The sequence below is a fragment of the Saccopteryx bilineata genome, chromosome 5, assembly GCF_036850765.1.
Source record: "Saccopteryx bilineata isolate mSacBil1 chromosome 5, mSacBil1_pri_phased_curated, whole genome shotgun sequence".
Lineage (NCBI taxonomy): Eukaryota > Metazoa > Chordata > Mammalia > Chiroptera > Emballonuridae > Saccopteryx > Saccopteryx bilineata.
In genome coordinates this window covers 28,567,848-28,589,016 of record NC_089494.1, presented here as the reverse complement: position 1 = coordinate 28,589,016, position 21,169 = coordinate 28,567,848, and the positions used below count along the sequence as shown (strand labels likewise).

Genomic DNA, 21,169 nt, shown 5'->3' with positions numbered 1-21,169 from the left:
GTTAGAAATCAGCAGCTTTCATAAGCTTAACTGGAGCAACAAAAACAAAAAATAAAAGTGAAATGAAGATATAAAATAATAAATAAATTTCTAGAATAAAAGTCATTTTTATGTGAAATTTTTCTAAAAAAGTCAAGTGGATATTGACTTTGCTTTGACTACTTGTCATGACCCTGGTGTTGCTTAGAGGAAATGCAGTGGGCAGAATCTTGTGTGAGCCTAAGACTGGAGCACAAGGTGTTCCCATGCCGTCTTCGTCTCAGGCAGGCTGAGCATCTTTGTGATCTGATTTCTCTAATACAAGGATTAGAACTCCAACTTCCTTCACAGTAGACATTTTTAGAATCCCAAAATAATTACTTCATTGGCGTGGCTTTACCAAGTTCAATATCTAACTGACATTATGTACCTATTTTATAGTTCACCCATTGTTATGGGCTGAATTGTGTCTTCCTCCTCAAATTCATAAATGGAAGTCTTAGTCCCCAGTACTTCAGCATGTAACTATATTTAAAGATAGTCTTTAAAGAGTTATTGATAATTAAGTTAAAATAAAGTTATATGGGTAGGTCCTAAACCACTACGTGTTGTGTCCTTATAAGAAGAGGAAATTTGGATAAGGACATGCACAGAGGGAAAATGGCACAAAGACACAGAAAAGACAGCCATCCACAAGCTAAGGAGAGAGACCTCAGAAGACATCGATGCTGCTAATACCTTTATCACAAACTTCTAGCTCCAAATCTCTGGGAAAACAATTGTGTGTGTGTGTGTGTGTGTGTGCGCGCGCGCATGCGCGCGCATGTGTGTGTGTGTGTTATTTATTTATTTACTTATTTTGCTTAAGCCGCTCAATCTGTGGTTCTTTTTATAGCAGCTGTAGCAAACTAATATATCAATTCAGAAATATTTTGAGAAGACCTCCTTTGATGCAGAAACACGTGAGAATGCTCTCTTTTATTTTATCACAAGTCTCTAGATGACTAACATGAAAAGATTTTAGGTATTCTTAAAAAGAACAGTTATAGATATCAGTATATTAAGATAACAAAATATTCTATGAATAAGACAATAGCAAGCCAAACAGAATAAATAACCATAACGAAGAATAATTAAAAAGAAAAAGCTTTCTGAATTTAGCAATTGGTCCTAGCTTATGAAGAATATGATGAGGATAATGATGGTACTACTCATAATATAGAAACCTTAACCAATGATCCTCTAGAAAGAGAGCATCACCTTTATCCTCATTTTTAAATGGTAACATCAGGATGCCCAGTTATATATGTTTTAATACTATTAATAATAATAACAAATTAATGAGCATTTATTGGATACTTGGTATGTGCCAGGTGCTGTACTAAAATCTAACGGTTTATCACCTTTCATGCCCTATGAATTAGGCAATTCTGGAAATCAAGTTTGGAGATGCTGTGGATGGGCAAAAGATTCACTAGTCTGACTGTTGATGAATTTCACTTACTATATAAATTGTAGCTGTTGGGCTAATGTGGTAAAATCAATTGTTTTAAAAGGCAGCTTAAAAGGACATCCCTATTTCTATTGTTTGTGCAACTCTTACCTGACGGCATTTCTAGAGTGAAGGCATCCATAAGTTTTGATAGCAATTCTTGCAGTTCCTCTTCTTCCAGCTCATCCTTTTCCTCCTGGATGCTACTTGTCTCTTTTCTTTCTACAGGTGCCAGAGTAGGACAATTTTTTTCAGTAAGAGCAATCTGGGAGGTGTCCCGCAGCGGTCTTTCTTGGGAACTGGTTGGGCAACTAAAGATTTCCTTGGAGGTTTTTTGTTCTTGGCTTTGTGCTCTGATGCTTTGTGTTGACCTTGGCTGCAAAGTGGCCTCTGGTGATTCTGATTTTGGCAGAGCATGGTCTACTTTTGCTTGACTTTGTTGGCTTCTGTTAATCACAGTGGGCGTAAGAAGAGGTTCCAATTCTGAACCATCCACACTGGCATTCTTACTCTGAGAAGAACCTCTTTCCTTCCAAAATTTTTCACCTTTTCCACGGTCGCCCTTGGAAATCATGTTTTGACAGGAAGAAGATGGATGGAGTGGCTGCAACATTGCCTGAGGGACAAAACTTTATTTATGAAGAAATTAACACTTACCTTACTTTTAAAAACAAATTTATTACATTTTAATATTCCAATAAAATATTTTAATGTAAGAGTTTTTCTGCTTTCTAGATACATTTATTTTATGGTGTTAATGCAATGTCAACCTAAAACTGTCTACAAAAGTTAAAACAGCTCAGATATTAAATTATCACAGGGAATAATCATAAGAAATTTGAAATTCTAAGCTCTTGAAGCTCTAAAATCATCACAAGGAATTTCTGAAAACATCAGCCTGTATAGAACTGATAGATTAAAAAGTTTTATAATAAAACATGTTCATAATGATCAACTGGGTAGATAGGTTGGGAGGGGTTTCATGATAACCCATAGGTATAAAATTTATGGGATGTGCTCCATACAGAACACAGTTTTCAAATTGTGGCCCTCAGATTCCTGGAGGTCCTTGAGACTCATTTATTTATGACAGAGATAGAGAGAGACAGAGGGGAGGACAGATAAGGACAGACAGACAGGAAGGGAGAGAGACAAGAAGCATCAATTCTTCACTGCAGCACCTTAGCTGTTCACTGATTGCTTTCTCATATGTGCCTTGACCAGGGGGCTACAGCAGACTGAGTGACCCCTTGCTCAAGCCAGCGACCTTGATCTCAAGCTGGTGAGCCTTGCTCAAACCAGATGAGCCCGGCTCAAGCCGGTGACCTCGAGGTTTTGAACCTGGGTTCTCTGTGTCCCAGTCTGACACTCTATCCACTGCGCCACTGCCTGGTCAGGCTGAGACTCTTTTAGAGGGCCATGAAGTTGAAATCATTTTCTCAATGATACTTATATGTTATTTGCCTGATCACTGTGTTGACATTTGCATTGAAGATACAAAATCAAGAGTAAGTAAGCTAACGCTGTTAGTGCCTTCACAAATCAACACAGTGTCAACAAATAGTGCTAGTCCTTACGGCATTCAGTACTTGTCATTGTGCACTTGCAGTTAAAAAAAAGGGGGAGCTACTTCCACTTAAGAATATCCTTGATGATATAGCAAAACATCTTAATTTTCTTAATAATAAAACACATCTTTTTCATATTGTCTGTGATGAAATGGGAAGTATGTGTAAAACACTTCTGACATTTACCGAAATACAAAAGTTGCCTCCTGTGTGAAAGAATTACTTACAGACTATGTTATTCAGACTTGGATATTTCTCAAAAATAATGGAAATGCAACTATCACAGCAAGGAAAAACAGTTGATAATATGTGTTGCCAGTTTTAACAGTTGAGCTTTTATATTTTTTTATTTTAAGATTTTATTTATTAATTGAGTTTTAGAGAGAGGCAAGACAGAAAGAGAGAGAGAGAGAGAGGGAGGGAGCTAGAAGCATTTGTATGTGCCTTGACTGGGCAAGCCCAGGGTTTCCAACTGGGACCTCAGCATTGCAGGTCGACTCTCTATCCACTGCACCACCACAGGTCAGGCCTTAAAATATAAATTTTAAAAGATTTTATTTATCGATTTTAGAGAGAAAGAGAGAGAGAAGGAATGAGGAGCAGGAAGCATCAACTCATAGTATGTACTTGCTTTTTGTGGCTTGACCTGAGAAGCCTGGGGCTTCGAACCAGTGACCACAGCATTCCAGGTGAATGTTTTATCCACTGCACCAGCACAGGTCAGAACAGTTGAGATTTTAAGCAAAAAAATTAAAATTTTGGAAAAGTTGCATTCATCTCCATAAGTTTGCTGGCTTTCCAATTCTTAAAGACTCTTCTGATGAGATTAGTTGTGATATAATGAATGTGATCTTTTTTTTTTTTTTTTTTTCTTTTTGGTTTTATATAATGAAATGGATGAGCATCAGGATATTCAGCACAGCTGGGTGAACTTCCAAATGAACAATGTATGAGGCTACAGAATCATGCATGGGTAGAAGAGTCATTCAAAGAGCACAACAGAATGTTATATTTTAATGAAACAAAGTATAAAATAGATATGGTTTCAGATTCAATATTGCAACTGTCCTTGAAGAAACAATCTTGATCATGTTTTGGTGTAGTATCAAAGAAGATCTCTAATTAACTGAAAAGTCTATTAAAATATTCTCTTTTTCCTGCAAATAGAACTACCTTATGACCCAGCAATCCCTCTACTGGGTATATATCCCCAAAACTCAGAAACATTGATACGTAAAGACACATGCAGCCCCATGTTTATTGCAGCATTGTTCACAGTGGCCAGGACATGGAAACAACCAAAAAGCCCATCAATAGATGACTGGATAAAGAAGATGTGGCACATATACACTATGGAATACTACTCAGCCATAAGAAATGATGACATCGGAACATTTACAGCAAAATGGTGGGATCTTGATAACATGATACGAAGCGAAATAAGTAAATCAGAAAAAACCAGGAACTGTATTATTCCATACGTAGGTGGGACATAATACTGAAACTAAGAGACATTGACAAGAGTGTGGTGGTTACGGGGGGGAGGGGGGAATGGGAGAGGGATAGGGGGTGGGGAGGGGCACAAAGAAAACAAGATAGAAGGTGACAGAGGACAATCTGACTTTGGGTGGTGGGTATGCAACATAATTGAACGACAAGATAACCTGGACTTGTTATCTTTGAATATATGTATCCTGATTTATTGATGTCACCCCATTAAAAAAATAAAATTATAAAAAAAAAAAAATATTCTCTTTTTCAACAGCAAATCTGTGTGAGGCCAGGTTTCGTCATAAATTTCAACAAAAACATCTTACAACAGATAGAAAGCTGAAGCAGTCATGAAAATCTAACTATTTTTGATTAGGCCGGATACGAATTATATTTATAAAAATTATAAAATAATGCCACTCTTGTAAGTTTTTAAAAAACATGTACTTACTGTTTTAAATTGTTATATATATAATAGATTTGCTATTTTCATTTTTAAATTAGTTAATCCATTTATTTTGAAATCTTGGCACAGTTTTAATTTTGATTATGGTAAAGAGCGATAGATATAACCCACAAAAGCTCCTTGGGAATCCTAAAAAAATGTTAAGAATTTAAAAGGGATAATGAGACTAGAAGGTTTAGGAATGCAGGCAGTAGAGAACCACCCCGCCCCAGGTCTATTATTTCTGAATGGTACTAATATCATTGTCTCCCAATGGCACTGCCTTCAGAAGGGGGTGGATCTAGTCAGGACCATGAAAGCCAGAGTTGGTCAGAGTATGAAGGGAAGAGGGAAAGGGACGAAGCTGATCAGAGTGAGGTGTGAAGTTTCAGGCTGCAGCCCTGCCTTGACCAGAGGATGTAAGGTCAGACTTTCAGATGGCCCAGACAGCCACACTGTTTCACCTTTTGTACCTGTAAATCCTGTCTCGTTTGCTGTAGCTTGGCCCACAGACTGTCCTGGTTGGCTGCGAGTTGGTGAATCTTTGTTTCAAATTTGCAACTTTTTTCTTCTTGGGAGGCGTATACAGCTTGCAACTTCTCTTTGTATCGGTTTAACTGTTTTTTAAGGAACCTGGAAAAAACAGGTCTGAGTGGGTTGAAAGGGCCAGAGGCCAGGAGACTAGGTAGAGGCATGCGTAGCAAGATTTATTCCAGGTCCTCTCTCTGGGAGAGGAGGCAGGAGAGGCCCATGCCTCGACTCTTATCTAACATCAATCAATCCTGTTTTAAACTGTTTGTTCAACAGCTGCCCTTTGTGTCTATTGTATGCACTGTTCCACTAAGAATTTTATTGGCTTTTAGAGGGTTTAGAAGACTCATCATGCATACCTTCACCAGATACTAGAATTTGAATACTGACTTCCTTCTGTATAGTTTTGTTTAGAAACATTCTAAACATTCTTTTGTTTAGAAGGATAGTATACATGTCCTGGCTAAACACTTACCACCTGACCAAGACCACAGGGAAGAAACAATGATGTAATTCATGAACTGTGGGTCTGTTTTGTTTCTTTTCCTAAATCTTGTTGTTCGTTGGTTTAAGAATGAACCGAGGAGTCTGGGTAATTCTTAAGGCAGATTATATCACCCCTTGGCTCAGAAACCTCCAGTGGCTCCCTCCCTTACTTAGAATGACCCAAAGTCCTCCCAGGGGCAGACTCAGCCGGCACGGTGGTCAAGACCCTCTCTCCTTTTTTGACCTTCTCTCCGCGTTCTCCTTCTCCATCTTGGCAACTCTGAACACATGGGGCATGTTTTCCCCTCAGAGCCTGCTCTTTGGTCCCCTCTGCCCCCAGGTTCTTGCTCATCTCCCCTTTAAATCCTTGTTCACCATCATATCTGCAGAGAGACCACCCCTGACTACCTCCCAGCCACTCCCCTACTCTACGTGTCGCCGGGGCTTTCTGTGATGTCTAATTGCTCCAGCGTGTGAACTGACCTTAGATTTTTTTACTTAATCTCCAGCTTTCAAACTTTTGGACAGTCACATTACATGACATACAACCTGTTTTAGTTATTATTTTACTTATATATTATTTACTCTTTCACTTAGTAACTGTTTATTGTCTCTATTTTGGAAACTTTTTCCCCCTATTTTGCTTGTTGTCATATCCTCAGAACAAAGCCTAAAACAGTCCCTGTCAGGGAGTATGTACACAGTTAAGTGGCTTATTCAAGGACAACCTTATTCTTAAATCAGTGGTATCGGTATATTTATTGAATTTGTAAAAATGGGCTCTCTGGTGGGAAATGCAACATTTTCCAGTGTTAGAGCCTTTGAAATTTCTAATTGCTATAGGTCTTGGAGAGATTATGGCATTTAGATTGGGCTTCCGTCAGGAAGCAGGAATTCTTTCTAAAGCCTGGCCCTCAAACTTCGTCACACTCAGGAGAAACATAAGTCTGACTCTAAAATCCTACATCATAACTGAAGTTTCAAGTATGTCTTCACGGTGGGTTCTTCAGGAAGGAGTTCGTTCAGAGATTTGATATTGCAGACTATTAAACATTCTTAGAATGCCTATCTCAGTATTTTCTGTACTTAAAGTGTGGCACTTGTTATGACCTCTAGTAACACTAGTTTCTCTTTCTCCCATCTTGTCTACCACTCCTGTCCTCTTCTCCTCTCTGGCCCAACCTCCGACAGTGAGCAGACATGTCCCCCCTTCTACCCACAATCCAGGTGAAAGTAGGTAAAGCCCTATCAGAAGTACAGTTCTCTTCTTACTCCATTTTTGTTTGTGTGTGGGGTTTATTTTGTTTTATTTTGTTTTTTGTATTTTTCTGAAGTTAGAAGCGGGGAGGCAGTCAGACAGACTCCCGCATGCGCTTGACCGGAATCCACCTGGCATGCCCATCTGGGGCATTGCTTCGTTGTGGCCAGAGCCATTCCAGCACCTGAGGCAGAGGCCATGGAGCCATCCTCAGCACTGGGGCCAACTTTGCTCCAATGGAGCCTTGGCTGAGGAGGGGAAAAGAGAGATAGAGAGGAAGGAGAAGGGGAAGGGTGGAGCAGATGGACGCTTCTCCTGTGTGCCCTGACCGGGAATCAAACCCCGGGACTTCACACACTGGGCTGACACTCTACCACTGAGCAAACCGACCAGGGCCTGTGTCGTTTTTTAAAGCAGGAATTCTCCTGCAGTTTTTGGTGGACATAGTTTACCTGACACCAAGATTTCCAGCAATGGGGGAGCCCAATAATTTCCAGGCTAATAACCACCGTTAACAAACAATTCAGATTCTTTGAGAAATAATTCTTTTCAAACAACCTGAAATCTGCCTTTCTAAACTTTAAAAAAAATCTTTATCTGTAGTTCTGCTTTATCTGTAGAGCTTGATTCTCCCATGTAATGGGTCTTTAAAATGAACACAAACACTCCCCAACCCATTGAATCATGCACAGAGCAGAGCAACATTTCTTTCTTTGATCAGCACTTAGCCAGTACAGAGTAATAAGTAGGTAACTAATGATAGAATAACACTCTTTCTTTTAATGTAGTCTGAGTTGCCTTTTAAATAATCAGTGATACAATGTTGGCTGTTATTGAACTTACAGTTAACTATATATCACAGTTCTTTTCCAGACTATTTGCCCTGAACCTGTAATTGTAGGTATTGCATTTAAATCTTTAATATTTGGCTTTTATAAATGGTCCCAATATTCCAGACTATCACATCTTTGTGACCTGAGATTGTCATTCAGCTTATTGTCTATGCCTTTTGGTATCATGTGATACACATTTGAGAAGCATGCCCTCTACTATTTTATCCAAATCATGAATAAAATAATAATGCAGAAAAAAAACAAGGATACAGTCTTCACAAGGATTTATTCATTATTCAGCCTCACACTTTGGTATACTTTATGTTGATAAATACCTTACTAGGAAACCAACAATATGGTTTCATAAGTTACCACAGATTTTAAAAATGTTTCTTATCAAAAGATAAGAAACACATTATGAAGCACATCTCATCATATATATATAATATATATATATTATATATATATATAATTAGCAATTTATTGACCATCTAAAAACAAAGGTCTTCCCTCAGGGGTAACTTCTTATTGAGGCTCAGGAAGTCTGTCTTCTAAAGGAATGATAATGGGAGACAGGAAATCAAGGAATAATTAGTCCCTTGAGACACAATAAGATGATAGACAGTTTTCAACAAATTTAAGACACCTGGTAGGAAGTTAGATGCTATTGGAAAAAGTGCACTGATTTTTTTAGAAGTAGAGAAAACACACACAAATTATACTTCACTAAAAATGCTTACCCAGTGCTCAAGGATTGCAATCAAAACTTGAAACTTAATTTAATTAACCAAATGATTTTTGTCATGCTTCACTACTCAAATGGAGACAAAACCCCTTTTACCTCCATACTGGAATCACAGGATTTTTCTGTTTAGGAAATAACTTCTAAATTAAATAAAAACAACAACATAGTAAAATCTTTGTAGAAAAAAGTTTCTATAAAAGCAAAAAAAAAAATGCTATTGATTTGTTTCTGTTGTCAGTATTTGTGCATGCACGTGGGTCCTACCTTCTTTCCCTTTGGAGAGCATTTATAGATTCATGAGTCCTCCACAATTCATTCCTAATGCTGACGATGGCCTAAAGGAACAAGAAATAGAGAAAATAAGCATTTTGGTTTGAATTTAATCCATATTCTTAAATAGTCATTATAAGAACATGATAGTGATATTTGAAAAATACAGTCTATTTCAAAAAGTGACTAATATTTGGGTGTATGTCCATATATATACAGGATGCATCTACATGTTCATATGCTCAAAATACAACCATATCATCTCATTTTTACATAACAGTGTTCCTGAAAGAGATTTAAACCTAAAAAAGAGTTTTAGGTTTTAAAATTAAGTTACAATAGTCTCATACTCAAGTTAAGTTGCTGCCCAGAATGTCTCCTTCCCCAAAAGCATCAACAAAAGCAGCTGGATCACTTTCTTAACTCTGAGCTCAAGAAATCTTCCACTTCTACCGTCCACTTTCTACTTAAACTTTCTTGTCCTTCCATTGATGCCGACTCAGAGTCATCACTGGGATGTGTACTTAGAGTCACGAGTTCTCTTTAAATTCACCAAGTCCCTTTGAATGAATAATGGTCAGCCAGCCCTCACTCAGGTTTCCCAAACCTTGTCCCTCACATCACACTCTGCCACCCACATGCAAGTCCTGACCTGACCCAGCCTGACTCAGCCTGACTCAGGCTCCTGGGGCACCATGTTCCAGCCTTGGGCTCCCACACATCTGGATGGGAGATTGCATTTCATTACATTACATTTCTAAGCAGCTGCGGCTACTCTCCATGGCCTCCCAGTGAAACTTTCCAGCAAAACAACAAGAAGTACTTCTTTTTTTTTTTTTTAAGTGAACATTCTGAGAATACTTTGTCCATGCATGTTTGAAGTGCACAGACTCAAGTCTGCAAAGGTATACCTCAAACACCTTACTTCTGGGAACCAAGGACCAGACCTCTGTTTGGGAATTATGGCTGAGAAGGACTTTATTTTTACATATAATTTTTAAAACTTTTTATAAGAGCCCTGGCCGGTTGGCTCAGCGGTAGAGCGTCGGCCTGGCGTGCAGAAGTCCTGGGTTTGATTCCCGGCCAGAGCACACAGGAGAAGCGCCCATTTGCTTCTCCACCCCTCCTCCTCTCCTTCCTCTCTGTCTCTCTCTTCCCCTCCCGCAACCGAGGCTCCATTGGAGCAAAGATGGCCCGGACACTGGGAATGGCTCCTTGGCCTCTGCCCCAGGCGCTAGAGTGGCTCTGGTCGCAACAGAGCTAAGCCCCTGGTGGGCAGAGCATCGCCCCTGGTGGGCGTGCCGGGTGGATCCTGGTCGGGCGCATGCGGGAGTCTGTCTGACTGTCTCTCCCCGTTTCCAGCTTCAGAGGAATACAAAAACAAACAAACAAACAAAAAAAACCTTTTTATAAGATGTAAACTGATTCAGGTCTTATTTATATGATTAAAGATTTTTTTTAATCAAAGAAAAACGTACTCCCTATGTAAGACAGGCTGCAGCAACTTTATAAATGAGAAGGAGGTGTGAGGGAGTGAAAGGAAAGTAAGATAAAGGAGAAAGCCGAAACAGCAAATCCTCTTTTAAATTTCTTCCCTCAGAACAAATACATGTTAAAGTGGAAAAACATCCCGCACTGTGGAAATGGCTTTCCTTCCTCTTTTCTCCGGAGCAGGAAACAGGGCAGCTCTTCATCTGTCCTCACAAGTGTCATCCTAGCTCTGCCAGCGCTGCAGGAAGAGGTGAGGGTGCTGCGTGCCTCCGCCCACAGGAGCGGATGGTGAGAGCGCACGTGGGACGGATGGACCCTCACACGGGCAGGGGGCCCCAGACCCGGCTTTACTGGGTGGGCCTCGCTCTCCATTCGCGCTTCCTCCCAGAACAGCTGCAGTACGGGAACTCTCATTTCCCTTTGCTGATGGAAAGCATTACAGACGATCACATTTGAAGACCTGCTTTAGGATCAGGCTGTACTGATGACAGCGATTGAAGGAAAGGCAGATACAAAAGGGAGGACAAGTAAACAGTTCATTGAAAACATGATAAAGTATTTGTGGAAAGTACACTTAGAAAAAAGGAGACCCCGCCCTGGCCGGTTGGCTCAGCGGTAGAGCGTTGGCCTGGCGTGCGGGGGACCCGGGTTCGATTCCCGGCCAGGGCACACAGGAGAGGCGCCCATTTGCTTCTCCACCCCTCCCTCTCTCCTTCCTCTCTGTCTCTCTCTTCCCTTCCCGCAGCCGAGGCTCCATTGGAGCAAAGTTGGCCCGGGCGCTGGGGATGGCTCCTTGGCCTCTGCCCCAGGTGCTAGAGTGGCTCTGGTCACGGCAGAGCGACGCCCTGGAGGGGCAGAACATCGTCCCCTGGTGGGCAGAGCGTTGCCCCTGGTGGGCATGCCAGGTGGATCCCCGTCGGGCGCATGCGGGAGTCTGTCTGACTGTCTCTCCCCGTTTCCAGCTTCAGAAAAAAAAAAAAAAAAAAAGGAGACCCCAATAACCAGGAAATATTTCTAATCCCTTTGATGAAAAAATTACATTGGGATATTTTTTATTAAAATTTTTTTATTGAATTTATTGGGGTGCCACTGGTTAATAAAATAATAGTGGCTTCAAGCATACAGCTCTATATTACATCCTCTGAATATTGCATTGTGAGTTCATCACCCCAAGTCAAGTCTTCCTCCATCACCGCCTCTCCGCACTTACCCTCTTCCATTTCCCCCAAAGCCCTTTTTTCCCTGCAGTCCCCACACTGTTTTCTGTGTCTGTAAGTTTTTTTTCCTTTGCTTAATCCCCCCTTTTTTTTAACTGGTCCCCTACACCCCATCCTCTCTGACAGCTGTCAGTCTGTTTCCATATCTGTGAGTCTTATTTCTATTTTGCTGGTTAGTTTATTTTATTCATTAGATTACATATGTAAGTAAAATCATATGGTACTCATCTTTCTTGGACTGGTTTATTTCTCTTGGCATGATCATTTCCAAGTCCATCCATGCTGTTGTAAAAGGTAAGACTTCTTTCTTTTTTATGTCTGAGTAGTATTCCATCGTGTAAATGCACCACAGCATTTTTATCCACTCATCTATACTGTATACACTTGGGCTGCTTTTAAATCTTGGCTATTGTAAATAATGCTGTAATGAACACAGGGATGCATATATTCTTTCAAACTAGTGTTTTGGGTTTCTTTGGATATATTCATTGGGATTTTTTTAAAGTGTCCTCTCTCATCTTATTTTTCTTTCAGCCCCTTTCACCTCTTCCTTTCTAAAATTCCTGAACACTTTTCTTACATATTGATAAGCTAATTTCCCCCCTTCACCTCTACTTTTAAGAACATCAAACCTTATGATATTAAATTGCCAAGTAAGGCCCTGTGGACAGAACAATATTTTACCTATAAGTTATATTCAGAAGTTTTGGGCAGAGTCTTCATACCTGTGGACACAGGAATAACTTAAAGATATCAAAACTGAATGCAGTTTACCTTTTGGATATAGACCTAGAAAAAGTCCCCGCAAGCCTAAATTTTGACCACTAAGGCAGTGGACAATGCAGTTCATTGGTTGTATATTGTTGGTGTTAGAATTGCTCACTCTTTGGAGGGCAACAGGTAAGAGAAAATTCTTGTTGCTCAGCTACGTGTAAATGAGGATAGATTTTTGTACCTCCTTAAGCATGTCACCATTGAGTCTTTTAAAACATGCCACCAATAAACAATATAAATTATACTATAATTAATTTTGTGTACTACTGTTACTATCAATTCATAGTTCCCAGCTGAACAGAAAACTCACAGTGTACTTTATCCTTGCAAACATAAGGTAAACCTGATCTACTCTACTCTTCAGGGAAAACTACTCAATTGATTATACTAAATAGGCCAAAATTGACAAGCAGTTATGTTCTTTGAGACTATTATCACAGGTTTTCTTAACAGATATTTATTTTGATTCTTCTGCTATAAATGTTACTTTATTTGTTTGTAGTAAAAGTTGATCATATTTGAGTTGAATTAAATAGAAATTTGAAACTTTGAAAAAAATGAGTAAAATAGTAAGTTTTTAACTTTTTAAACTAATTTTTTGAACATCTTGAAGTAGATACCTTTCTCAGGAAAATTAAATGAACAAAATCAGCTGAAGAAAGTATGGAAAAACTGTTAAGTTTGAAAAAATAGAAAAAATATTTAAATATTATAAAGGTTCCAATGTCCTAGGATTTTTCTCGAGTTCCGGCAATTGTTAAATAAACAGTACTTATCTAAGATAAATTGTTTTAAGGACAAAATAAAAAATGACTAGTTGTTTAATGTAATCATCAAAATGCAAATGTTCAAAACTGAAAAAGATAGCATTGAGAGAGATCAAGACTCTTCTGACTCTATGTTGCAAATCTAAATTTAAAAAAACCCATCAAATTTAAAGCAGATTTAAAGAATAATCCACTACAAACAAATATAGCTTTTAGCTCCAGTAATGCCAGGGATGTTTACTATTGAGCACTCTATTTATTAATACAGGACTTCCAGGAAGGAAAAACATGGGAGAAGTTCAGCTGAAGCTGAAAATGAATTTAAAATAAATAAATTCAAAATGAGTTCTGATTGCTTACAAAAACACTTAAAAAATAGGGGGAAAATGACTTCCCCTTCATTAAAAAGAACCTCAAACCTACAACACTAAGGAAATACCCCTATTAAATCTAATCCCATTTAAGATAAAATAAGCTGCCCCATTATCTCTTGCATTATTCATTGTGTTCAGAAAGACCTGGAGGCTTTCAGGAATGAAGATATGAAGCAGAAATGAGAGGTTTAGTTATTGTAAAGAAAAAGACCAAAACATCATTCTTTCCCGCAGACCACTTAATTGTTTACCTAGAAGCAAGAGATTCAAACTAAACCAATATTTGAAACTATGAAGAGTTCAGAAAGGTTTCTCTTTAAAAGATAACTATTCAAGAATCTATAACTTTTCAATATGCCATCACCAGTAAATTAAGAAGACACAAGTGAAGAAGGTCTTTATTCATAATAGCAACAACAAACATAAGATACCCAGGTGCCCTGAATGAGAAACGAGAATGACAGCAGGTGAGCTCTTTTCAGAATGCTGGCAGGACCTGAACTGCTCTAGTCGCCAGGAAACCACTTACAACAAAAACAGCAGTTTGAACTTGCACAAGGTTTTAAGAGTTCACTGAGGAAAACGTATTGATAAATATGTAGGTATGTGTGTGTCTTTGTGTGACCCACAACTCAATGGCAAAGAAATCTAAATAATCTGACTGAAAAAATGAGCAGAAGATCTGAAGAGACATTCTGCAGAGAAGACATACAAATGGCTAACAGGGCCCTGGCCTGTTGGCTCAGCGGTAGAGCGTCGGCCTAGCGTGCGGAGGACCCAGGTTCGATTCCCGGCCAGGGCACACAGGAGAAGCGCCCATTTGCTTCTCCACCCCTCCACCGCGCTTTCCTCTCTGTCTCTCTCTTCCCCTCCTGCAGCCAAGGCTCCATTGGAGCAAAGATGGCCCGGGCGCTGGGGATGGCTCTGTGGCCTCTGCCTCAGGCACTAGAGTGGCTCTGGTCGCAACATGGCGACGCCCAGGATGGGCAGAGCATCGCCCCCTGGTGGGCAGAGCGTCGCCCCTGGTGGGCGTGCCGGGTGGATCCCGGTCGGGCGCATGCGGGAGTCTAACTGTCTCTCCCTGTTTCCAGCGTCAGAAAAATGAAAAAAAAAAACAAAAAACCAAAACAAAAAAAACAAATGGCTAACAGGTACATGAACAGATGCTCAGCTTCACTAATCCTCAGGGAAATGCAAATCAAAACCACAATGAGTTTTCACCTTCCACCTGCTAGAATGGCTATTACCAGAAAGACAGAAAAGAAAAAGTTTGAGTGAGGGTGGGAAGGAAAAGGAACCTTTATGCACTGTAATGTAAATTGGTGCAGCCACTGTGCAAAAACAGTGTAAAGATTCCTCAAAAAATTAAAAATCAAACTATCATATGATCAGCATTCCCACTTCTGTTTATCCAAAGGAAACAAAAAAACAAAACTTGAAAAAAAATATTTATCCCTATATTTATTTATTTATTGCAGCATTATTATAATAGCCAAGAGGTGGAAGCAATCTGTGTCCTTCAATTGTTGAATGGATAAAGAAAATGCAAAATATATTTATAATGGAATATTATTCAGCCACAAAAAAAAAAAAAAAGAAAAGAAAAGCACACCATTTGCAACAACATGAGTAGACTTTGAGGGCATTACGCTAAGTAAAACAATTCAGACAGGGAAAGACAAATACTGTACAATCTCATTTATATGTGGGATAAAAAACAAAACAAAACAAAATGAGCTCTTAGATAACAGACAACAGATTGGTGGTTGCCAGAGATAAGAAGTAGGGGTGGGAGGTGAAATGCGTGCAGGTGGTCAAAAGGTACAAAGTTCATTCAAAAAATAAGTAAGTCCCAGGGATGGAATGTACACAGCATGAGGACTCTAGTTAGTGATATTAACTAGACTTATTATGGTGAGCATTTGCAATTTTAGAAATATTGAATCATGTTGTACATCTGAAACCAAAATAATATATATTAATTTTATCTAAATAGAAAAAAAAAACATCAAAAGAAGCTCTGAACATTGGGTTACTTTGGAAATAATCCCATACGAGCTAAAGTGATGGTGTGAAAGATCAGGAAGAAATGCAGTTGGAATAGAAAAGAATAGTAAAGAGAAAACTTGTTCCGTAATATGTTAATGGTATCATGGAGCTAGAATAATTCAAATAGTCTTTTTTATAAACTTTTTATTTATTTATTTTTTACTTAGAACTTAAATTAAATGGGGTGACAAATATATTCATACGTAAAAATAAAATTAAGACCAACTGAACAGATAGCAGTAAAAAACATTTTTAAATGGTGAACATTTTAGTATATACTAAAGGAACCACTATACAGAAATAAAAAGAAAGAAAATGATTACTTTAAGGTTAGAGAAAGTTGGCTAATATTTAAGTAAAAAGTAGAGTTTGGAGGAATACCCTGACTTCCTATCATGCATCAAAATAAAAGGTAGACTTGAATGTTGAGAATAATGAAACCACACTAAAGCAAATACAGCTAAAGAGTCATTTGATTTCTTAGTGGAGAAAAGTTTCCAAACATAACACTGTTTCTTAAGAAGAGAGAAAAAGATTGATAGCTTTTTCATAAGAATTTAAAAAGTCTAGAGAGCAAGTCACATTATGAATAAGACTAAAGAAAATAATTATGAAGATAGGCTGCCCATAGTTAAACTTAACTTTTTCAAAAGTTCAAATACATTAATAAATCAGTAAAAATTGGCAGAGGGCACCAACAGAAGACAAAAAACAATTGCCCGTCAAACTATGTGGGGAAAAGGAAGTTTCGTCTCACTTTTAATCAGAGAGATAAAAATTAAGGCAAATAAAATATATTCTGTTCATGAAATTAACAAAATTCAAAATATGGTAATAGTCAGGCCTGACCAGGCAGTGGCGCAGTGGATAGAGCATCGGACTGGGATGCAGAAGGACCCAGGTTCGAGACCCCAAGGTCACCAGCTTGAGTGCGGGCTCATCTGGTTTGAGCAAAGCTCACCAGCTTGGACCCAAGGTCGCTGGCTCGAGCAAGGGGTTACTCAGTCCGCTGAAGGCCCGCAGTCAAGGAACATATGAGAAATCAATCAATGAACAACTAAGGTGTCGCACGCGCACCCGTTCCTGTCTGTCTATCCCTCTCTCTGACTCTCTGTTAAAAAAAATAATAATTAAAAAAATATATATATAATATGGTAATAGTCAGTATCAGCAAGGATCAAATGAGATTGAATTTTTTGGGAGTGCAAATTTGGTATGCCCTTTCCAAACATCAATGCTGTAATCTGTAAAAAGAGTATCAAAAATATTCCCATTCTCATTTAATGATTCCATTTTATCAAGAATGATAACGGAGAAGAAAGTATACCAAAGTATTAACAATGGCTATATTATTGATTGATTGTAATTTTCATTTTGGCCTTTGCTCTTTTATGACTTTCCCAATTTTTCTATAGTAAATATATAGTGCTTTATGATTGAAGTTAAAAAGCTATTTTAAAAATATGTTCCTAGCTTTTTCCTTGATCACATTAACATCTTGAAAATAGTCCCCAAACTAAGGAATGAGTCGCCGAATCTGACTGCATCATTACAAAATGGTTCACAATAGTTGCGTCTTGACAACGGTTCCTTTCCCTTTCGGACTCACCTGATGGTGTGGGCTGGTGGCATCTGTCTGTTGAGCCTGAGACATCCTTTGACATACTTGTTTGGAGGCCTTCCTGGCTGCCGTTTCCACTGGACCAACTGGACTGGAATATGTTGGTATTTTAGAGCTCTTGTATTGGATAGAGAACCTGTGATATAAAGCAGAGTTTTATGAGAGATTGTAATAAGTTTTAATGAGCAAGTATAACAGTGAAGAGAGTCTTAGAAAATGTTAAATCAGATATAACATTTAATATCTAAACAATAGCAATGAAGTAACCCAATTTTTTTCCTCTCTGCTCTTTTCCAAACACTCAGTTGATAGTCAGTTAGCCAATAATAGGAACAAAAATTCCATTCTCCCCTCTTGACAATCTAGAAATGAGAACACAAAGAAATTGAGAGTTGACTGCAGGAGATCCCCAGGTCGTTGTGTCCGGGTCAGACACTAGGGTTCTGAGCGCACCTGTGGGTTTATGTTGTCATATCTGAGAGAACAGAGAGCAGAGCAGAGTAGTTTAAGGTCAGGCGCATTCCATTTTATACCATTCCATTTAGTTTCATTCCTTTTTTCAGAAACTGTTTAAAGACTTACATCTTGAGTCATTGCAGATAAAAAAAAAAAAAAAGATTTTTAAAGAAAGCAGAGAACTCCCTGTACACAGAGACTTCTCATCTAATAAACAGACAAATATACAATCATTTTTGACATAATATGATTCTTTCTACAGAATGCAAGGAGAGTATAGGAAAAGAAGCGATTATTCTAGAGTACATTTAATTATTTGTTTAAGGAGTGAGCATTTTGGGGCTGAAAAACAATGTTACCAGTAACTTCTTTGTCACATATCTTGTGAGTGACACACTACACCTACCCCATCTAAGATCACTTTAATACCTTGCGGGTATTCAAAATCATTTTCCGTACTCATACAAATATTTACGAATGTCAAAATACATGTTGAATTTGTTTTTGAAACAAAAATGGCATTATTCCATATGCATTATTAGGCCTCTTGCCTTTTTTTTCTCTCTTAAGGTCTGATGATGAATGCCCTCTAGTGTAATAAATAGGTGCTAAACTTGGTTCTTAAGTAGATCCATTATGTTCTGTTGTATGTGTGTATCATAGAAGTTCCACCATTTTCTTACTAGGGGACCAGGACGTTGTTTCTGATTTATTATCCTGCCCTACAATGCTACCATATTTATTCTTACTTACTACGTAGAGTTGCTTTTATTCCAATAAGACAGAGATCCAAAAGTGGATTAAGGACCAAAACTTGTGTATATTTTTATGTTGAGTAGATACCACTCTTCCAAAGCCAATTCCTCCACATGTGCAGTCGATTCCATCACTTCATGACTGCTGAGGGCACTGCTCCAACAGTTCTCCTCTCTTGCACCAAATCATCAAGTTTCCTCTCTACAATCTCATTCCCCTTGCTATACTAACGTGCTTTATTTTTTCCATCATAACAAAACATTCTCTTAACTTGAGTCACTCTCCTACCTAGATTATCTCTTTGCATCTGTACAGTAAAAAGTTATGAAAAAAATTGTATGTAGTATCTTCAATTCCTCATCTCCTATTCCTTCTTGACTGCCTCTGATTTTTTCTTCTACTCCCACTGTCATACAATGCTTTTTTTGAGGTCATCAATGACTTCCTTATCGCTAGATCCGAAAGTCAATTCTTCCTTGACCAAACAGCAGCATGTAGCACTGTAGACCATGCCCTCCTCGGTGGAAACTTTTCTTTGCCTGTCTTCCAGGATTCCCCATTTTCTTGGTTTTCCTCCTACTTCACTTTCTCAGTATCCCTTCCTAGTTTTTCTTCTCACCTCTGTAATGTGAAATATCATAGGGATCACTCCTCAATTCTCTCTTCTTCATCTACACTCTCTCTCTGATGATCTAATTTGGTCTCATGGCTTTAAAAGTCACATATGTCAACAACTTCTAAATTTGTATCTCCAATAGACTTTCTCTCAAATTCCAGATATGAATAGCTAACTGCCTACTCAACATCTCCACGTGTATGTTAAGAGACATTTCAATCTAAACATCTCCCCCCTTACTCTACTCTCCTGCTCCACATAAGTCTCCCCCATTTCACAATGTGGCAACTTCACACTTCTACTTTCTATAGCATCGCCATGACCATATCGTTTAGTACAGATCCAAGAATTGACCCAGGGATCTGAGGATAAGAATATAAATTTTATGAATTGATCCAAGTGTACAAAGAAAATTAATTAGTGACAAAGCTGGTATTTTAATTAAGAAGAAAAAGCATAATTGGCTATCTCTCTGAAAAACAGTGAGGAAAATTTATTTACTAAAATAAATTTAAAATGCATTGAAAATTTAAATTCAAATTAAAATAAAAGTATTAGAAAAAAATTTAAGAAAATATTTACATAACGTTGCTTCTGCTTTTGCCCTCTCTAGTCTATTCCCCACATCGCTGTCTTCTCCTGTCTACCTTCACAGGCCTCCTCCGCAGTTCTTTGCACCTGCCAAGCTCACTCCCGCTTGAGCTGCTGTCTCTTCATCCTGCAGGGTGGGCCACTCCCTCAGCTCCTCCAAGTCTGATGAAACATCGGCTCTCACTCAGGTCCGCTATCACCAACCTCCTCAAATTTGCTACCCAAGCTCCCTCTACTCTGCTCTCTTTTACCTGGCTCTCATTTTTTAATTTTACTTTAGTACCATGACTATGTTTTCTTGTGTGGTTCCCCTACTGGAATGAAAGCTGTATTCAGGCAGAGACCGTTTTTCTCTCTCTCTTTTTTTTTTTTTTTTTTTTTTTGCTGATATATCCCAAGTGCCCAGAACTGTGTTCACTAAATAGTTATTGAATAAATAAGTGAATGAGCATTTTTCAGACTGCTTTCTGAAGAGCCTGTGGCCATGTATACATCTACCAAATTTCAAGAACACCTATGTTCTTTCCTATTCACCAGCACTAGGTGTTGTTATTCCTTAATGTTTGCCATTCTGATACATAAAATGATGATCACTCATTGTTTCTTCAGTTTGCATTTTTCTAACCACTAGTGAGGTTGAGCATATGTTTGCGTTTTTAATGACAATTAGGAAATCCTCTTCTTTGGCTGCCTATTTATATATTGGGTGTATTTTCTTCCTCACCCACTCCCTCCTCTTCCTCATTTTCTTCTTTATTACTTCACCCCCTCCTCATTCTCTCTCTCTCTTTCTTTTCTTTGAGGTTTTTTAAAAAAATCAATTTTCAAGGATAACTTGTATAGCATAGGTTGTGCTATTAGTGAAAATATTTTTCTAAGTCTAAGGCTTATCTTTTGATTTTGTTTGTGATATTATTTATCCTAGTAAACTGTTTAAATTCAGATGTTAAATATAGCTGTGTATCTATCACTTCATGATTCCTTGTTTTTCTGTCTTGCTTACGAGGTTCTCTTCCAACCCAAGGTGTCCTAAATTTTTCTAATATTTTTATTTTAATTTCTTTTCATATCTAACCTTCAATTGATTTGGAACTTACTTTAGTATGTGGGGTAAAATAAGGGCAAGTTTTGTTTTCTGTCAGATGAAGAGACAGTTATGCATTCTTTTTTCCATGGGACTTAAATACCATCTTTATCATGTATTAGGGTCCCATTTGTGCTTGGATCAGTTATTAAATTTTGTTTTCTTGTCTTCAGGTCTACATGGCCATTCTTTTCTAAAATCTATACTATTTAATCATAGTGGTTCTACAGTAAGTTTTACTGTCTGTTGAGGAATGCCCTTTCTCATAGCCTTCA

The 21,169-nt window shown here is 38.3% G+C and overlaps 1 protein-coding gene across 1 annotated transcript in view; it reads right to left on the bottom strand.

Annotated features, from left to right (window-relative positions):
• Positions 1–21,169, bottom strand: part of DYTN (dystrotelin) — a 54,729-nt gene that overhangs the window by 6,557 nt on the left and 27,003 nt on the right. Inside the window, exons 10-11 of the mRNA XM_066233335.1 lie at positions 5,449–5,608; positions 1,583–2,087 (exon numbers count right to left, since the gene is read on the bottom strand). Coding sequence (XP_066089432.1) covers positions 1,583–2,087; positions 5,449–5,608 — 665 coding nt within the window. The remainder of the gene's footprint in view (positions 1–1,582; positions 2,088–5,448; positions 5,609–21,169) is intronic.